At 44.7% G+C, this 18,703-nt stretch overlaps 1 protein-coding gene across 3 annotated transcripts in view; it reads left to right on the top strand.

Annotated features, from left to right (window-relative positions):
• The first annotated feature begins 594 nt into the window (after positions 1–594).
• LOC147111220 (uncharacterized) overlaps positions 595–18,703 on the top strand; it is a 33,223-nt gene continuing 15,114 nt past the window's right edge. The window contains exons 1-3 of one of the 3 annotated variants that reach the window (XM_086001900.1): positions 595–1,273; positions 10,998–11,128; positions 13,321–13,448. In XM_086001900.1, the coding sequence (XP_085858026.1) occupies positions 1,246–1,273; positions 10,998–11,128; positions 13,321–13,448 (287 nt within the window). In that variant the 5' untranslated portion in view covers positions 595–1,245. Of the gene's footprint in view, positions 1,274–1,313; positions 1,587–10,997; positions 11,129–13,320; positions 13,449–18,703 lie in introns of those variants that run through there. The other 2 variants (XM_086001898.1, XM_086001899.1) reach the window with 2 other exon arrangements.

The following is an 18,703-nucleotide window of genomic DNA, read 5'->3' as shown; positions in this document are numbered from 1 at the left end:
GGTGCCTAGGAACTCCTCCACCGATACCCCAGGTCGCTGTGCGCGAGTGGCGAGCAGATGCCTAGCATACACCTCATTCGTAGGCTGCTGGTAATGCGCCTTTAAGATGTCGCAGGCGGCCAGGTACGTGTCGGCGTCTTGGATGAGGGGGTAAACCCGGTGGCTTACCCAATTCCGCAGAATTCCGAGTTTCATACTCGCAGCGTCCGTAGCGTCTTTGACGGCTGCGGAATTGTCCAGGAAGAATTCCATACACATAAACCAGTGTCCGAAGCGTGCTGATGCGTCCGGAGCATGCTGATCCAAATCCAAACGTTCGGGTTTCAGGAGTTGATCCATTGTCTTGAAAAATAAGTTAATAAAATTGATGTGCCTCAATAATCCCGAGACTCGATGTTAGCGAAACAAAACAAGGCTTTTATTAACTTAGAAGATAACACGCAGTGGAGAGAGGTATCTTCCCTGGAGGTCTGCAGTACTGGCTGTGAGGCCAGACTGAGCTGGCTTACATAGAGGCCAGGTATGGGCGGAGCCCTACACACAACACATTCCATACATTCCAATACACAATACAATGGTGAGGAGAAACCTGAAACCAACCACAGTCACAGGCAATACAATGGTAAGGGGGAACCTGAAACCAACCACAGTCACAGGCAGTGATGAATGGAATATTTCATCACACCCACTTTGTAGTCTAATTATTCTCTATATTCTGTTCTGTGCCCTGCTATCTCTATTTCCCACTCTGAACTCTGCCCTCCCTCTGTCTTCTCTGTTCTTTGCTCGATACAATTTCTGCTCTGTTCTCATCCTGTTTTCTCTCTTCTCGCTACTACATTTTTTTCTAGCACCCTGTCCTCTGTCCATTCTGTTTTTTCTCACCTATTTTCTCTGTGGGGTTTTTCTTGCTCTGGCTCTCAGTTCTCTTTTCCTGTTTTCTCTCTTTATTCTCTTTCTGTGCACTTTCTCCTCTGCCTGTTTGCTGCCTGCTTTGTTTTATCTTCCCTCTGTTTTTCCTCTTTCACTACATTTTTTCTACTCTGGTTTTTCCCGTTGCCTCTGCTTTGTTGCGTCTCCTGCACTGCTCCTTTGTGTGCTGGCACTTACTTTCTGTACTTTATTCTACCCATTTTCTGCTCTTTCTAAAGATATCTGCTCTCTCTGGCTGCCTCTATTTATTGATATTTCAGTGTCAATTTCACTGTCTCCAGAGCAGCGGCCAGTCACGTGGCACAACACAGGATGCCCGCACTTCCGGACCCAAACTCCAGTAAGTATCAAACTTTGCGAAACTTTCTCAAACTCTGCAAAAGTGCGCGCAAATCGACAGCAGGGTGCTTGTAAAATTATGTGTGTGTGTGTTCATCACCATTGGATACAGGAGCAGCCGGTTTTATTTTCTAACTGTTGCCCTGGATATGCAGTAGTGGCTAACTGGCGGTCGTTGGGTTTCTGTCTGTCTGCCACTACCTGAGCTAGTTTAAAACAATCACGGAGAGTGGGTTTAACTGTATCTAAACCAATGGTCGGAGCGGTGATGGAAGAGACACCAGAAGGGAAACAGAGAGAATATTGAAGAACCGGTTGGTGCCTATTTTAAAATAAGTACACATTTTAACCATATTCCGTTTCCTACATTACAACAGTGACTGCACTTCAAAAGTACTTCATTGGCTGTAAAGCACTTTGGGACCTCCCGAGGTCTTGAAAGGCGCTATGTAAATGCAAGTCTTTCTTTCCCATTTTCGGACATGTAAAGTGAACAGGTGAAGAGAAGCTGATGTCCTATACAGAACCCACCCACACAAGAAAGGAACCAAAGGTAAAACGGACCAGCACCTCAGCTTTCCATGAGGCACTTTATAGCCTTTGGACAACTTCAAATCATAACCACCGCTCCCATTTTCTGGGACAGCAGGTGCTGGTAATGGTTCTGCTGTAACCATTTACACCTCCTCTGGCCCCATCTTTCGTTTCTTTACTTGTCCCACTGCCAGCCCCTTTTGCCTTGCACCATCATTCCTTTTGTCATTTAATCACTCCTGCCCTCCACTCTATCATAGACCTTCACTTTTGTTCCCCCCCAGTACTTGCTTATAAACTGTTACATCTCGATCTTCTTCCAAGGTTCATGAAGGGTCATCGAGCTGAAACGTTGACTCTGTTTCTCTCTCCACGGATGCTGCCTGACCTGCTGAATATTTCCAGCATGTTTTGCCTTTATGTCATTTTTTTCTTTCTATTTTTGTCAACAATTTCTCCCCTTCCCTCCTGCCTCCTGGCTGAGGTGCAGTTCCATGGTGGTCAGGTGTCCTCCGGTACCTCACCCATGTGGCCACGTGAGAGCAACATGTCAGCAGGTTATTCAACCAACTGTCTTGCATAAAGGTCTTCTGCCGAAAATATTGAGAATTTGGGGCCACATGCTAGGCTGAATTACTGCTAAGGAGCCGATGTTTCAGTGTACACATACATGGCCTACTGCACCAGCTCATGGAGAGATCAAATCAACGGCTTCTCTCAGAGATCAATTCTAACACCACTCCTTTTTATTTTGTACATAAACGGCCTGCCTGCGGCCAGATGCAGGAAATGCATCTATGCTGATGACAGTGTCTTTGATACTCAAGCTAGTGACTTTTCCACCCTGGAAACCACGCTCACTAATGATATGAAACTTCTGGCGGTGTACTGCCTGAAATGGCGCCTTCAACTAAGTACCACAAAGACTGTGCCCTCCCTCTTGCACAATGCTCGTGCCTCTCGTGAGCTCACCATCATCCTAAATGGTCATCTTCTTAAACACGATGCTCACCCTCTTTATTTGGGTGTCGCCCTCGACTGATCACTAACCTACAAAACCATCCACTGAAAACTGTTGAGAAAGTCAAAATCCGAAATGACCCCATTGTCAAACTTACTGGCTCTGCCTGGACACTAAACACCTCCACTTTATGTTCATCTGCTCTCACTCTCTGCTATTCAGTTGCGGAATATTAGGCTCCTGTTTGAACTCGCTCACTGCACACCAAGCTGGTGGATACTCCACTTCATGCTACTGTGTGTCTTGTGTCAAGCACATTGTATTCTATGGTAATCAGTCTTCTGAAATGTAACGCCTCCACTTCTTTGTTGTTCAGATGCAGTAGCAAAATTGGTGAATAGACTTCATGATGAAATCTTGTTGCCACTTCACTCTGATTAGTTCTATTCACTAACAGTGTGTCTCTCGAGACACCCAGTATGGTCAACATTTCCTGATTCCTTTGACTTTTAGAGTCATAGAGTCATAGAGTTATACAGCACGGATAGAGGCCCTTCGGCCCATCGTGTCCGCGCCGGCCATCAAGCCCTGTCTAATCTAATCCCATATTCCAGCATTTGGTCCGTAGCCTTGTATGCTATGGCATTTCAAGTGCTCATCCAAATGCTTCTTAAATGTTGTGAGGGTTTCTGCCTCCACAACCCTTTCAGGCAGTGAGTTCCAGACTCCAACCACCCTCTGGGTGAAAAAGTTCTTTCTCAAATCCCCTCTAAACCTCCCGCCCTTTACCTTGAATCTATGCCCCCTAGTTATTGACCCTTCTACTAAGGGAAAAAGCTCCTCAGTATCCATCCTATCTATGCCCCTCATAATTTTGTACACCTCAATCATGTCCCCCCTCAGCCTCCTCTGCTCCAAGGAAAACAAACCCAATCTGCCCAGTCTCTCTTCATAGCTGAAGCGCTCCAGCCCTGGTAACATCCTGGTGAATCTCCTCTGCACCCTCTCCAAAGCGTTCACATCCTTCCTGTAGTGTGGCGACCAGAACTGCACACAGTATTCCAGCTGTGGCCTAACCAGTGTTTTATACAGCTCCATCATAACCTCCTTGCTCTTATATTCTATGCCTCGGCTAATGAAGGCAAGTATCCCATATGCCTTTTTTACCACCTTATCCACCTGTTCCGCCGCCTTCAGGGATCTGTGTACTTGCACACCCAGATCCCTCTGACCCTCCATCTTGCCTAGGGTCTTACCATTCATTGTGTATTCCCTTGCCTTGTTAGTCCCCCCAAAGTGCATCACCTCGCACTTTTCCGGGTTAAATTCCATTTGCCACTGTTCCGCCCATCTGACCAACCCATCTATATCGTCCTGCAGACTGAGGCTACCCTCCTCGCTATTTACCACCCTACCAATTTTTGTATCATCCGCGAACTTACTGATCATACCCTTTACATTCATATCCAAGTCATTAATGTAGACCACAAACAGCAAGGGACCCAGCACCGATCCCTGTGGTACCCCACTGGCCACAGGCTTCCAGTCACAAAAACAACCTTCGACCATCACCCTCTGCCTTCTGCCACTAAGCCAGTTTTGTATCCAATGTGCCAAGGCACCCTGGATTCCATGGGCTCTTACCTTCTTGACCAGTCTCCTGTGTGGGACTTTATCGAAGGCCTTACTGAAATCCATGTATACCACATCCACTGCGTTACCCTCATCCACACACCTAGTCACCCACTCAAAAAATTCAATCAAATTAGTCAGACATGATCTTCCCTTGACAAAGCCATGTTGACTATCCCCGATTAATCCTTGCCTCTCCAAGTGGAGACTAATTTTGTCCCCCAGAATTTTTTCCAATAATTTTCCTACCACTGATGTTAGGCTCACTGGCCTGTAGTTCCCCGGTTTTTCCCTACTTCCCTTCTTGAATAATGGTACTACATTAGCGGTTCTCCAGTCCTCTGGCACATCCTCTGTGGCCAGAGAGGTCCTGAATATATGTGTTAGAGCCCCCGTAATCTCTTCCTTTGCCTCACACAGCAGCCTGGGATACATTTCGTCCGGGCCTGGGGATTTATCCATTTTTAGGCCTGCTAAAACCGCCAATACCTCCTCCCTCTCGATGTTAATATGTTCGAGCATATCACAGTCCCCCCGCCCTATTTCTATGTCTACATCGTCCTTCTCCATAGTGAAGACAGATGCAAAAAATTCATTTAGAACCCCTCCTACATCTTCCGGCTCCACACACAGATTGCCACTTTTGTCCCTAATGGGCCCTATTTTTTCCCTAGTTATCCTCTTACCCTTAATATACTTATAAAACATCTTAGGATTTTCCTTTATTTTGCTCGCCAGTGTTATTTCATGGCCCCTCCTTGATCTCCTAATTTCTTTTTTAAGTATCCCCCTGCACTTTTTGTACTCCTCTAGGGCTTCCTCCGTCTTTAGCCTTTTGTATCTGCCAAAAGCCCTCCTTTTTTTCCTAATCCATTCTCGTATATCCCCTGACATCCAAGGTTCCCTGTGGTTTTTGGAACCACCCTTGACCTTTACGGGAACATGTTGCCATTGTATGATCTCAATCTCCCTTCTGAAAGCCTCCCATTGCTCCGATGTGGATTTTCCTACAAGTAGCTGATCCCAGTCCATTTTGGCCAGATCCTGCCTTATCCTATTAAAATCGGCCTTCCCCCAATTTAGAACCTTTATTTCCGGCCCATCCCTGTCCTTTTCCATGACCACCTTAAATCTCACCATATTATGGTCACTGTCACCAAAGTGCTCACCTACTAGCACTTTTTCTACTTGGCCGGCAACATTCCCTAGAATTAGGTCCAGTACCGCCCCCTCTCTTGTAGGACTTTCTACATGCTGGCTCAAAAAGCTCTCCTGGATGCACTTTAAGAATTCTACACCCTCTGAGCCTTTAACACTCTGACTATCCCAGTTAATATTGGGGAAGTTGAAATCCCCCATTATTATTACCCTATTATTTGCACATTTCTCTGAGATTTGCCTACATATCTGTTCCTCTATCTCCCCCTGACTGTTTGGAGGCCTATAGTACACTCCCAGCAAAGTGCTTGCCCCCTTTTTGTTTTTAAGCTCCACCCATATGGCCTCATTAGAGGAACCTGCTAATATATCATCCCTCCTTACTGCAGTAATTGACTCCTTAATTAATATTGCGACACCCCCTCCTCTTATACCTCCCCCTCTGTCTCGCCTGAAGATTCTGTACCCCGGAATATTGAGCTGCCAGTCTTGCCCCTCCCTCAACCATGTCTCCGTGATAGCAACAATATCATACTCCCATGTGTTTATCAACACCTTCAGTTCATCCACCTTATTTGCAAGACTCCTTGCATTAAAATAGATGCCATCCAGCCTTGTCCTTATATATTTGCCCTGTCTACCAAGCTGACTTGTTTTTTTCTCTATAATTGGCAGCACATCACCCCCTATTTCAGCTCCCCTCTGTACCCCATCCCCCTGCCAAGTTAGTTTAAACCCCCCCCAACAGTGCTAGCAAACCTCCCCGCAAGGATATTTGTCCCACTCTGGTTCAGGTGCAACCCGTCCGACTTGTACAAGTCCCACCTTTCCCAGAAGCAGGCCCAGTGATCCAGGAAAGTAAAACCCTCCCTCCTACACCAACTCTTTTTAGCCATGCATTCATCTGCTCTATCCTTCTATTCCTATACTCACTAGCACGTGGCACTGGGAGTAATCCAGAGATTACAACCTTTGAGGTCCTGCTCTTTAATCTGTTACCTAGCTCCCTAAATTCTTGATGCAGGACCTCATCCCCCTTCCTACCTATGTCGTTGGTCCCAATGTGGACCACGACCTCTGCCTGCTCACCCTCCCCCTTAAGAATGCCCTGTAGCCACTCAGTGACATCCATGACCCTGGCCCCAGGGAGGCAACAAACCATCCTGGAGTCACGTTTGCGGCCACAGAAACGCCTATCTGTTCCCCTTACGATAGAATCCCCTACCACTATTGCTCTCCCACTCTTTTTCCTCCCTTTCTGAGCAGCAGAAGTGTCCCTGGTGCCAGGAAGCTGGCTGCTGCTGCCTTCCCCTGGTGAGTCATCCCCCTCAACAGTATCCAACTTGGTATACCTGTTTGAAAGGGGGATGTCCGCAGGGGTTCCCTGCACTTCCTGCCTGCCTCTGTTGCTCCGCCTGATGGTCACCCAATTTCTTTCTGCCTGTGCAGCCCTACTCGGCGGCATGAACAACTCGCTAAATGTGCTATCCACGACCCTCTCAGCGTCGCGCATGCTCCAAAACTCATCCAGCCGCAGCTCGAGCGCCGCAATGCGGTCTACAAGTAGCTGCAGCTGGATGCATTTCCCGCACACATGGTCGTCAGGGACACTGGCAGCGTCCCTGACTTCCCACATGGAGCAAGAGGAGCAGAACACGGGTCTGAGCTCTCCTGCCATGACTTACTCCTTTAATTAATTAAAAAATTTATTCAACACCCCAGTTACAGGTATACTCTAGGGCGCTTTATTTACCAACTGTCCCCACTACAACACAGAGACCCTAGAAATTTAACACCACAGAATTCAAGCTTGTATTACCAACTCACTGGCGTGAAGAATGGACAGCAGATGCTCCTACAAATCACCACACCTCAGACTCTACAGACCGTCAACCAGGGCAAAAGAGTTCAAAACAATTCCGCTTGACGGCTGCCTGTTAAAAGTTAAAGCTAAGGAGCTTGCCGAAGAACTCCAGGGTGGAAAATGTGGAGAGATGACTGACGCAGAAATTGTTTCTTCTCTGAAAGACTTGGAAACAGAGGCTGTAGAAGATGAAGATGAAGATGTGCCAGAACTGATAATTCCCAAAGTTAGAGAGGTAGATTCTGCACCGTAAGTTCGGCGTCGATTCATTGAATCAAAAGATGGTTAAATGTTTGATGAATTTTATGCATTGGAAGGGAAAGTGCGGAAGTTGATGAATTCTGATTCATTAAAAAAAAATCACAGATTTCTTTGCACTTTAAAAAACTCACGAGACATGAGCATTTTTCTTTAAGTTGTTACACTGTTTTTACCTTTTTAAGATACTGAGATGTTGCCATTTTTAAGATGTTACGCTGTACTCACCCTTGATATAACTCGCCAAGGCTTCTTCGGCAGCACCTCCCAAACCCGCGACCTCTTCCACCTAGAAGGACAAGGGCAGCAGGCGCATGGGAACACCACCACCTCCAAGTTCCCCTCCAAGTCACGCACCATCCTGACTTAGAAGTATATCGCCGATCCTTCATCATCGCTGGGTCAAAATCCTGGTACTCCCTACCAAACAGCACTGTGGGAGTACCTTCACCACATGGACTGCAGCAGTTCAAGAAGGCAGCTCATCACCACCTTCTCAAGGGCAATTAGGGATGGACAATAAATGCTGGCCTTGCCAGCAACGCCCACATCCCATGAGTGAATTAAAAAAAACATAAGTTGCCATATGAAATTTAGGCAAATAAAGGTTGTTATGCACCAGATCGGCCTTGATTTCTGTTGTTTCCCATTTCACAGAAATTCCCATTTTATTGCAATTTGCGAGGTTGTCCTGAGCAATTTCAATTTCAGGTTCCACTGTATATGTACAGTAGTTACTGGGGCAATTGGTCCTATTATAGACATAGTCTGTCCCTTTCTTATAAATAGTGCCAGAATAGTCAATCCTGTAATAGTCACACTCAATCCCAAGACAGTCCTGTTATGGACGTCACTAGTAATAGGACACGCTAAGTGTATATTAAAGTAACCTCTTACTGTAAATTGCCAATGGTAATTCTGATGTTACAAATCCCTTATTACACTGACAGGCCCAGAAATTCTGCAGGGGGTGCCCTGCTAGTGAAAGCGTGTTGGAGCAGAATTCCTGTTTGCCCACAATCTTGGCCATGGACCCTGCCCCCAATTGTGGTTATGGGCTCATTTGCATGAATCCCAGTAACGTTCCTGATCTTCAGCCCATGACATAATGGAAAGCCATATATTAAAAGATGGAACGACATAAACTTGGCAATAGGCACTGATTCAGGAGTTTGAATATTTCAACATTGGGTTTATTAAGACCAGCAACTCTTTACATAGAAGATAGGAGCAGGAGTAGGCCATTTGGCCCTTCGAGCCTGCTCCGCCATTCAATGAGATCATGGCTGATCATCCAAATTCAGTACCCTGTCCCTGCCTTCGCCCCATATCCCTTGATCCCTTTAGCCTCAAGAAATATATCCAACTCTTTCTTGAATGTATTTAATGAGCTGGCCTCCACCGCCCTCTGTGGCAGAGAATTCCACAGGTTCACCACTCTCTGGGTGAAGAAATTCCTCCTCATTTCAGTCCTAAATGGCTTACCCCTTATACTTAGACTATGACCCCTGGTTCTGGACTCCCCGGCCATCAGAAACATCCTTTCTGCATCTAGTCTGTCCAGACCTGACAGAATTTTATAGGTTTCGATGAGATCCCCTCTCAATCTTCTAAACTCCAGTGAGTATAAGCCCAATCGACACAATCTCTCCTTGTACGTCATTCCTGCCATCCCAGGTATCAGCCTGGTGAATCTTCGCTGCACTCCCTCCACGGCAAGAATGTCCTTCCTCAGGTAAGGTGACCAAAACTGCACACAATACTCAAAGTGCGGTCTCACCAAGGCCCTGTACAACTGCAGCAAGACATCCTTGTTCTTGTACTCGAACCCTCTTGCTACGAAGGCCAACATACCATTTGCCTTCTTAACCACCTGCTGCACCTACATCCTTACCTTCAGCGACTGGTGCACAAGGACACCCAGGTCTCTTTGCACTCCCCCTTCTCCCAATCTATTGCCATTCAAATAATAATCTGCCTTCCTGTTTTTGCCACCAAAGTGGATAACCTCACATTTATCCACATTATAGTGCATTTGCCATGTTTCTGCCCAATCACCCAACCTGTCCAAATCATACTGGAGTTTCACAACATCCTCCTCACAGCATACCCTCCCACCCAGCTTCGTGTCGTCTGCAAATTTGGAGATATTACATCCAATTCCCTCGTCCAGATCATTAATATATATTGTGAACAGCTGGGGTCCTAGGACCGATCCTTGCGGTACCCCACTAGTCACTGCCTGCCACTCGGAAAACGACCCGTTTATTCCAACTCTTTGCTTTCTGTCCACCAACCAGTTCTCTATCCAAGTCAATACCTTGCCCCCAATCCCATGTGCCTTAATTTTGCACGCTCATCTCTTATGTGGGACCTTATCGAAAGCCTTCTGAAAGTCCAAATACACCACATCCACTGGTTCTCCCTTATCTATTTTACCAGTTACATCCTCAAAAAATTCCAGTAGATTAGTCAAGCATGATTTACCTTTTGTAAATCCATGTTGACTTTGTCCAATCCTGTCACTGCTTTCCAAGTGCTCTGCTATTACATCTTTTATAATAGACTCCAGCATTTTCCCCACTACCGATGTCAGGCTTACCGGTCTATAATTCCCCGCTTTTTCTCTATCACCTTTTTTGAATAGTGGGGTAACATTAGCTACCCTCCAATCCATGGGAACTGTTCCAGAGTCTATCGAGTTCTGGAAGATGACCAGCAATGCATCTACTATCTCTAGGGCCACTTCATTAAGTACCCTGGGATGTAGACCATCAGGCCCTGGGGATTTATCGGCCTTCAGTCCCATCAATTTTCCTAACACCATTTCCCTACAAATACTGATTTCTTTCAGTTCCTCCCTCTCATTAGACCCTATGTTCCCCGGCATCTCTGGGAGGTTATTTGTGTCCTCCTTTGTGAAGACAGAACCAAAGTATGTATTTAGTTGGTCTGCCATTTCCTTGTTTCCCATTATAAATTCCCCTGATTCTGACTGCAAGGGACCTACGCTTGACTTCACCAATCTTTTTCTCTTCACATATCTATAAAAGCTTTTACAGCCAGGATTTACTTTAAGAGGCCTATTATACATATTGCAGTCAGCCAGCAGGACTTTTGAGCCCCAAAGCACTCCAACTGCAGAAGAATAGTCAATCTAAGAGTGGTATAGGACAGTCCAGCTCTGAAGCACTCCAGCCAGTCATGAATGGTCCCTCAGTGGCTTGCTGAATGAAAGCATGGTCTGACCAGCACAAATTCTAGTCGCAAGTAGTGATTTGAAAAAGTCTGTAAAATGGGTTTGTTTTCCTTCCACAGAGAGGATGTCATTGCCATGCACGCCTCTGACTGGAGGTGGAAGAATCGGAGTCGCGCAAAGAAGTTTCACTGTGACACCGTTAATACTTCCAAAAGTGACTCAGGCTATGATCCCGCTCTCTGTCAATCAGGTAAGCAACAGATTAACACCATGAAATGCGGAGAGAGCAGCCATGACTTTGAAGGAGGTTTATTCAGTCCAGCTGGGTGGTTGCTATGGTAATTTCCCACTTGTTTTGGCTGGATTTGGTAACTCTGTCATTGCCTCCACTTGATATAGCTCAGGCCATCAATTGATGGGAAGTCCTGCCAATCCAATGTATGGGGGACATGCTTTTTGTGGGCTCCTGACCTGAGAAGATCTGAGAGTTATGAACGTTGGTCCTGTGGAGAAAATTGAAATAAGAGTAGGAGCAGTTTTCTGCCTCCTAGAGGCACTCTGCCACAAAGACCTATATTAATAGTAAGAAAGACTTGCATTTATATAGCGCCTTTCACGACCAGTGGACATCCCAAAGCACTTTACAGCCAATGAAGAACTTTTTTTTTGAAGTGTAGTCACTGTTGTAATGTAGGAAATGCAGCAGCCAATTTGCGCACAGCAATATCTCCCACAAACAGCAATGTGATAATGACCAGATAATCTGTTTTAGTGATGTTGGTTGAGGGATAAATGCTGGCCAGGACACCGTGGATAACTCCCCTGCTGTTCTTCGAAATAGTGTCAGGGGATCTTTTTCTTCCATCTGAGAGGGCAGACGGGGCCTCAGTTTAACATCTCATCTGAAAGACAAGTAGAGGTGAGCTACTGCAGGATTGAATTACTGGACAGAACCTTGGAAAATATCTGAGGTGAGGACGTGGACCAAAATCCCCAGGGGAAAAAAAGATTTCCCAGCCATGTATCTACCAGGCATCTCACAGAGGATCTCGGGTAGAAAGCTGATGAGATTTATAAAGAGTGTCCCAATGTTCATTTCAACCAATTAACTTCATTGTCAATTATGAACAATGGATCATCCACCATAAAGTTAGAAGAGGGAATCCCGTGTTGTACATCTCATTATATCTCCATTATCATTGTACCAGGTGACTACCAGGCTGGTAGAAGGCGAACCTTGGCCTTTTTTGTCTCGCAATTCCTATGTTCCTAATGGAGATACTTAGAAAAAAATAATTGGGCTAAGGAGGCTGTGGTTGGGTATATTTATGAATTGGCCATTAGAATCTAAGTTGGGACAAGGAATAGTTGAACCCTGTTCTGTTATAGATGGGCACATTAAAAAAAAATCTAATGTAATCAAAGGAAAATAATATCTCAAGGAAAGTCAGGAAGTCTTGCATCAAAGGAAAATATTTAATTAAAAATGTCTTGGCTACTGAGAGTCTATCTCTGAATCCCAACTGGGGAAGTAATGGTCATCAACAAAGCATTTTACAGGACAAATTGAGGGAAAAAGAAGCTTCATTTACAGTGTTTTATCAAGAAACATTATGTAGCAAAACCGACTGTTTATTCTCACTGTTTCCTCAAAACATTCAACGGGTAAGTAATCCATTGTGGGCTTTGCAAAGAATCTTCATGTTTGCTCAGTGTACTCTGCCAGTAGTGAACTGTCTAAACCTAACTCTGATGCTTCTTTGTGAGGTATAATTTGCAAATAAATACAGTACTTTAGTAAATTATCAACTGCAATAGCCATGATGAGCTGAGGCGACTGAATGCTTAAGGCGAGTCTACATAGCCTCCTGTACACAGTTTACTGAAACTGGGGTAACTCTCAGTTCAGATCATGTAACATCTGCATGAGCAGGTCGTGTAAAACATTGGGACAAATCATAAGGGACAAAACCCTCCAAAGGAATTATGATGAAACCATTGAAAGGGAAAATAGTATTTTAAAAACCCAAAACACAATACTTATCTTTATTTAAAGATTGGGAAAAGATGGGAGAATTATTTCAGGCCCATCAGGATACTATCTTGTCGACTTATATACATTGTGCATGATCATGTGTCAATAGAAGGAGAATATTTGTGTGTCTGTGTGTTTCAGTATTAGGAGCTTGTGTGTGCCTGCCAGTGAAAGGAATGAAATGAGTGAGCGTTGTGTGTCTGTCAGTTTAAAAAAAATATGCGTTGGTATAAGCAGCATTGGTGACAGACTGGCTGGTCCATGTTTTTGCACAGGAACCTTGGTAAGAGGACTGATTATGTAGCTAGTGCATATGAATTTGAACTCTGATTGTAGAACGATTTCGTCAGTACATACAAGGGAACTCTGGTCGCAGGACTGATTGTGTGGTCTTTTCTCATTTATAGTGTGGCCCACGTATTAATCCTCTACATCCACCCGGCGTGAAGCGACGGACAGTCAGTCTCGAAACCTTTGCAGCTCATCACTATAATCAACAAAGGGCTTTGGTGATGCGACAGAAAGAGTATAACAGGTAGGGACAAGAAACCACAGGAAGAGAGGCAAATGCAGTTGATTGTACACTTGAATTTTTAGAAGGCTCTCGACAAGTTTCCACGTTGGAAATTAATGGTTACGGTAAGGAGTCACACCACAGGAAATAAAATATATCATTGGATAGATAGTTAGCGGAAAACAGGGAAAACAAAAGGTAGTTATAAGTTCAAACTTTTCTGGTTGTAAGAGGTTATGAACATAATACCCCCATGTGCTGATCTGGGAACCTTATTATTCTTAATATGTATTAATGACTTGGGCGAAAGTATTGGGAGCAAAATTTCCAAATTTGAAGATGATGCCAAAATAGTAGCCAGAGCAAATAACGATGTACAATGCAGGACAATTTGGGAGTAATTAGAGCCTAAAAATTACTGCTGGCAATATTAATGGATGAATGTTTAACACATTCATATGGCATTCATCTGTCTGCTATTATAATGGTTGTAATAATGCATTTATTCTGAATATGTTAAAGTCTCTGGCAAAACAGCAGGCAATGGAATGTCATATGAAGATGCTAAGCTTTCGTCTGCTGATGTTAGTAATTCCTAGACAAAGTTCTTTTAGGTTGTTGGGCCACTAGGGGGCAGATGCAGTTCAATATGGGTAAATGTAAAATAAGTACGATACGATTAAGGAAGTAGGAGACAGTGGCTTCATAATTCCTCAGGTCGCAATCTTGTTGGTTATACCAGGAACACACCCGACGGTGGCCTCCAGCTCTGACCCTGCTGGAGTTTGCAGAGTCAGTGCTCGGGCACCTCATTAGCATGGGGCAGGCAGGCAGAATCATTACTTCAGCTGCATCTCTAGCACCTGCCTACACCATGCACATGGAAACTCTGGTGTTGCTCCACCTATGGAGAGAGTTGTCCAGGCCCTTTCACCTTGACCCTTGACATCATGTTTTGAGCAATCTTCAGAAATTCTGCACCCCCCCACCCCCCACCCCCAAAAAAAAAATCCAGTTGGCCGTTAGAGGTCCAGGCCACTCACTCGGCACCACATAAATGTCAGGCGCCAAATGTGGATCCGGAGCAAGAACTCCCAGCTTAGGGAATCCCCACTCTTGGTCCCACCCGCTGCCTGTCATTTGCTTGTAACAAATAAGTTCCATCCCTTACAAGTCAATGAAGAAACATTCAGAAATGATAGAGACTGGCACAAGCACTGTGGAATTTCAGCACCAGTGTTTTGTGTTATATGAAACAGAGGCATAACATGCCGATCATGAAAGAGATCATGGGCTTATTGTGAAATAAGTCTACAAAACAGTCAACAACAACAACTTGCATTCATATAGCACCTTTAACATAGAAAAAAGTCCCAAGGCGCTCAACACAATCCTCAGCTGCAGTAAAAAGAATGCAAACAAGAAACTCTTGGATGGGCAAACGCAAGTTATTGTGGTACCTGGTTCATTGACAATAGTTATATGATGGGGCAATGAATGTGTGATAAATACTGAAGATTATTATAAACATTGCTGTAAAAATCTCACTGGAAAGAAATTAAAATGAAAGGAACTGCCTGTCTGACTGGCAAAATTGTGAAACTCAATTGCAGTGCTCACAAATCGAGAAGGTACGTAACGTCATTAAATTAATCTCCAGGTCCTGTTGCTAGGCTACAGTTGCTGTGAAAAGAGGCCCTGAATGTCAACTGCCAACATGATCTTTTATAAGCTGCGGAGCTTTACTTAACAAAGAATTTCCCCATACAGAGCGAGTGTGGCAAAAAAAAAACCTAATGGAAAAACAAACCTCTGCTTCTATCGAGCAGCGGTACAAAACATTGGGCGAGCACTGGGCTTGGTACTGCCAGCGGGTGAGCCTGGTAATTCTTAGCTGGACTTTTAGTTTTATGCTTGAAATAAAAGTTCAAGCTCCCCGCTACAGAGTGAACTTTCCACAGCACAACTCGTCTGAGCTCAGTGTGCAACACAGGGACAGGCCGCAGACTGGGTTTTGGGGATGAACCCTGTCTTAGTGACACAGCAAATGAGTGAGTCTAACGGAGCAAAGCTAGAGGTGCCTCTCGTCCTCTGCATTGCAGAAATAAAAAAGAAACAGTGGGATTATTCTTGATGCCTCTCTGGCGACACCATTCAGTCGGATTACTTTCAATTGTAAGCAGGTTTGGACACACTAGGTCCTCAATTCTTGCAATATTTCATCACATTGCACAATAACTATTTTTGACAAATCAACACTATATTTATGACAAAAAATACCACTTGCAGACATTTAAGCAATGTATATAGTCACTGCCTCTATTACAATCTATTTATTTTTGAAAATGATAACCATAAATCTTTGAATATAATATGCTCCCATGTATAATACACACCAGGCCCTAGTACATGTTTGTGCTGTGGGAGAGCCTCTTGTGTCAGCTGTGGTTCGGTGGTAACACACTTACCTCTGAGTCAGAAGGCTCTGGGTTCACAGTCCCACTCCAGAGACTTGAGCACAAAATTTAGGCTGACACTTTGGTGTCCTGGCCAATATTTATCCCTCAACCAACATCACTAAAGCAGATGATCTGGTCATTATCACGTTGCTTTTTGTGGGCGCTTGCTGTGTGCAAATTGGCTGCCGCGTTTCTTACATTACAACAGTCACTACACTTCAAAAAGTACTTCATTGGCTGTAAAGCACTTTGGAATGTCCTGAGGTCGTGCAAGGTGCTATAGAAATGCAAGTCTTTTTGAGCCTGCACGTCCAGTGTCCAAGAAAGAAAGATTTGCATTTATATAGTGCCCATCATGACTTCAGGACATTTCTCTTGAAAAAGGCAGCTGAGGGGTGACCTAATAGAGGTCTTTAAAATTCTGAAAATTTTGATAAGAGTGGATACAGAGAGAATGTTTCCACTTGTGGGGAAGAGCATAGCTAGAGGCCATCAATATAAGATAGTCACCAAGAAATCCAATGGGGAATTCAGAAGAAACTTCTTTACCCAGAGAGTGGTGAGAATGTGGAACTCGCTACCACGGAGTGGTTGAAGCGAATAGTATAGATGCATTTAAGGGGAGTCTAGACTAGCATACGAGGGAGAAGGGAATAGAGGGTTATGCTGAGAGATTTAGATGAGGAAAGACGGGAGGAGGCTCGTGTGGAGAATAAATGCCGGCATGGACTGGTTGGGCCGAATGGCCTGATTCTCTGTCGTTTATCCTATGTAGGACGTCCAAAAGCGCTTTACAGTCAATGGAGTACTTTAGAAATGTAGTCACTGTTTTAATGTGGGAATGTAAAAGGTAAGAGACTGAAACTCTGAGAGAGACTCAGTAATGAACTGTCGCTGGCCTGCAGCTCTTCTTTGAGGTGGAGATTTGGAGGGGCAGCACTTCCGCATGCCCCTCTGTGTCCACTCCAGACCCAACCTATTTTCCTGGTTCGGGGCTCATTAAAGATGCATGGCGGGCTTCTGGTAAGATTCCTACTGTCAAGAGGGAGTGGGCCAGTGGGGAGGGGAGAATCCCAGGAATGCCATTGCAGGACCAGAAGATCAGACAAGGGAACTTAAAGGGGCATTCTCCAATATACTCCACTACAATCCTGCCCAAGTTTGGATGGGATCACGGAGGAATATTACCTCATGATCCCTCCACATGTTAACTTGTTATATAAGTTTAAGTTCTTTCTTACTGCACCAATGCAATATTTTTATTTCTCATACCTGTCATTCCAGTAGTGATTCAGAGTTTGCCCACTTAGTGGCTGATTTCACAGATTTGTGCCATGGATTGATGCCCACATGCAATAAATCCAAGCTTGGTAAAACATAGAAACATAGAAGATAGGAGCAGGAGTAGGCCATTTGGCCCCTCAAGCCTGTTCCGCCATTTAATGAGATCATGGCTGATCATCCAAATTCAGTACCCTGTCCCTGCTTTCTCCCCATATCCCTTGATCCCTTTAGCCTTAAGAAATATATCTAACTCCTTCTTGAATATATTTAATAAATTGGCCTCAACTGCCTTGTGTGGTAGAGAATTCCACAGTTTACCGCTCTCTGGGTGAAGAAATTCCTCCTCATCTCAGTCCTAAATGGCTTACCCCTTATCCTTAGACTGTGACCCCTGGTTCTGGACTCCCCCGCCATCGGGAACATCCTTCCTGCATCTAGTCTGTCTAGCCCTGTTAGTATTTTATAAGTTTCAATGAGATCCCCTCCCATTCTTCTAAACTCTAGCGAATATAAGCCTAATCGACCCAATCTCTCTTCATACGTCATTCCTGCCATCCCAGGTATCAGTCTGGTGAATCTTTGCTGCACTCCTTCCATGGCAAGAACATCCTTCCTCAGATAAGGCGACCAAACTGCACACAATACTCAAGATGTGGTCTCACCAAGGCCCTGTACAACTGCAGCAAGATATCCTTGTTCCTGTACTCGAGCCATCTCACTACAAAGGCCAACATACCATTTGCCTTCTTAATCACATGCTGCACCTGCATGCTTACCTTCAGCGACTGGTGCACAAGGACACCCAGGTCTCATTGCACTTCCCCTTTTCCCAATCAATTGCCATTCAGATAATAATCTGTCTTCTTGTTTTTGCCACCGAAGTGGATAACCTCACATTTATCCATATTATATTGCATCTGCCATGCATCTGCCCAATCACTCAACCTGTCCAAATCATACTGGAGTTTCTCTGCATCCTCCTCATGGCACACACGCCCACCCAGCTTTGTGTCGTCTGCAAACTTGAAGATACTACATCTAGTTCCCTCGTCTAGATCATTAATACATATTTTGAATAGCTGGGGTCCTAGCACCGATCCCTGCGGTACCCCACTAGTCACTGCCTGTCACTCGGAAAAAGACCCGTTTACTCCAACTCTTTGCTTCCTGTCTGCCAACCAGTTCTCTATCCAAGTCAGTACCTTACCCCCAATCCCATGTGCTCTAACTTTGCACGCTAATCTCTTACGCGGGACCTTATCGAAAGCCTTCTGAAAGTCCACATACACCACATCCACTGGTTCTCCCTTATCTATTCTACCAGTTACATCCTCAAAAAATTCCAGTAGATTAGTCAAGCATGATTTACCTTTTGTAAATCCATGTTGACTTTGTCCGATCCTGTCACTGTTTTCCAAGTGCTCTGCTATTACATCTTTTATAATGGACTCTAGCATTTTCCCCACTACCGATGTCAGGCTATAATTCCCCGTTTTCTCTCTACCACCTTTTTTAAATAGTGGGGTTACATTA

The sequence above is a fragment of the Somniosus microcephalus genome, chromosome 11 (assembly GCF_052327205.1).
Source record: "Somniosus microcephalus isolate GS21.2 chromosome 11, FLI_Smic_1.0, whole genome shotgun sequence".
In the NCBI taxonomy this organism is placed as follows: domain Eukaryota; kingdom Metazoa; phylum Chordata; class Chondrichthyes; order Squaliformes; family Somniosidae; genus Somniosus; species Somniosus microcephalus.
This window is presented reverse-complemented; position numbering and strand designations above follow the sequence as displayed.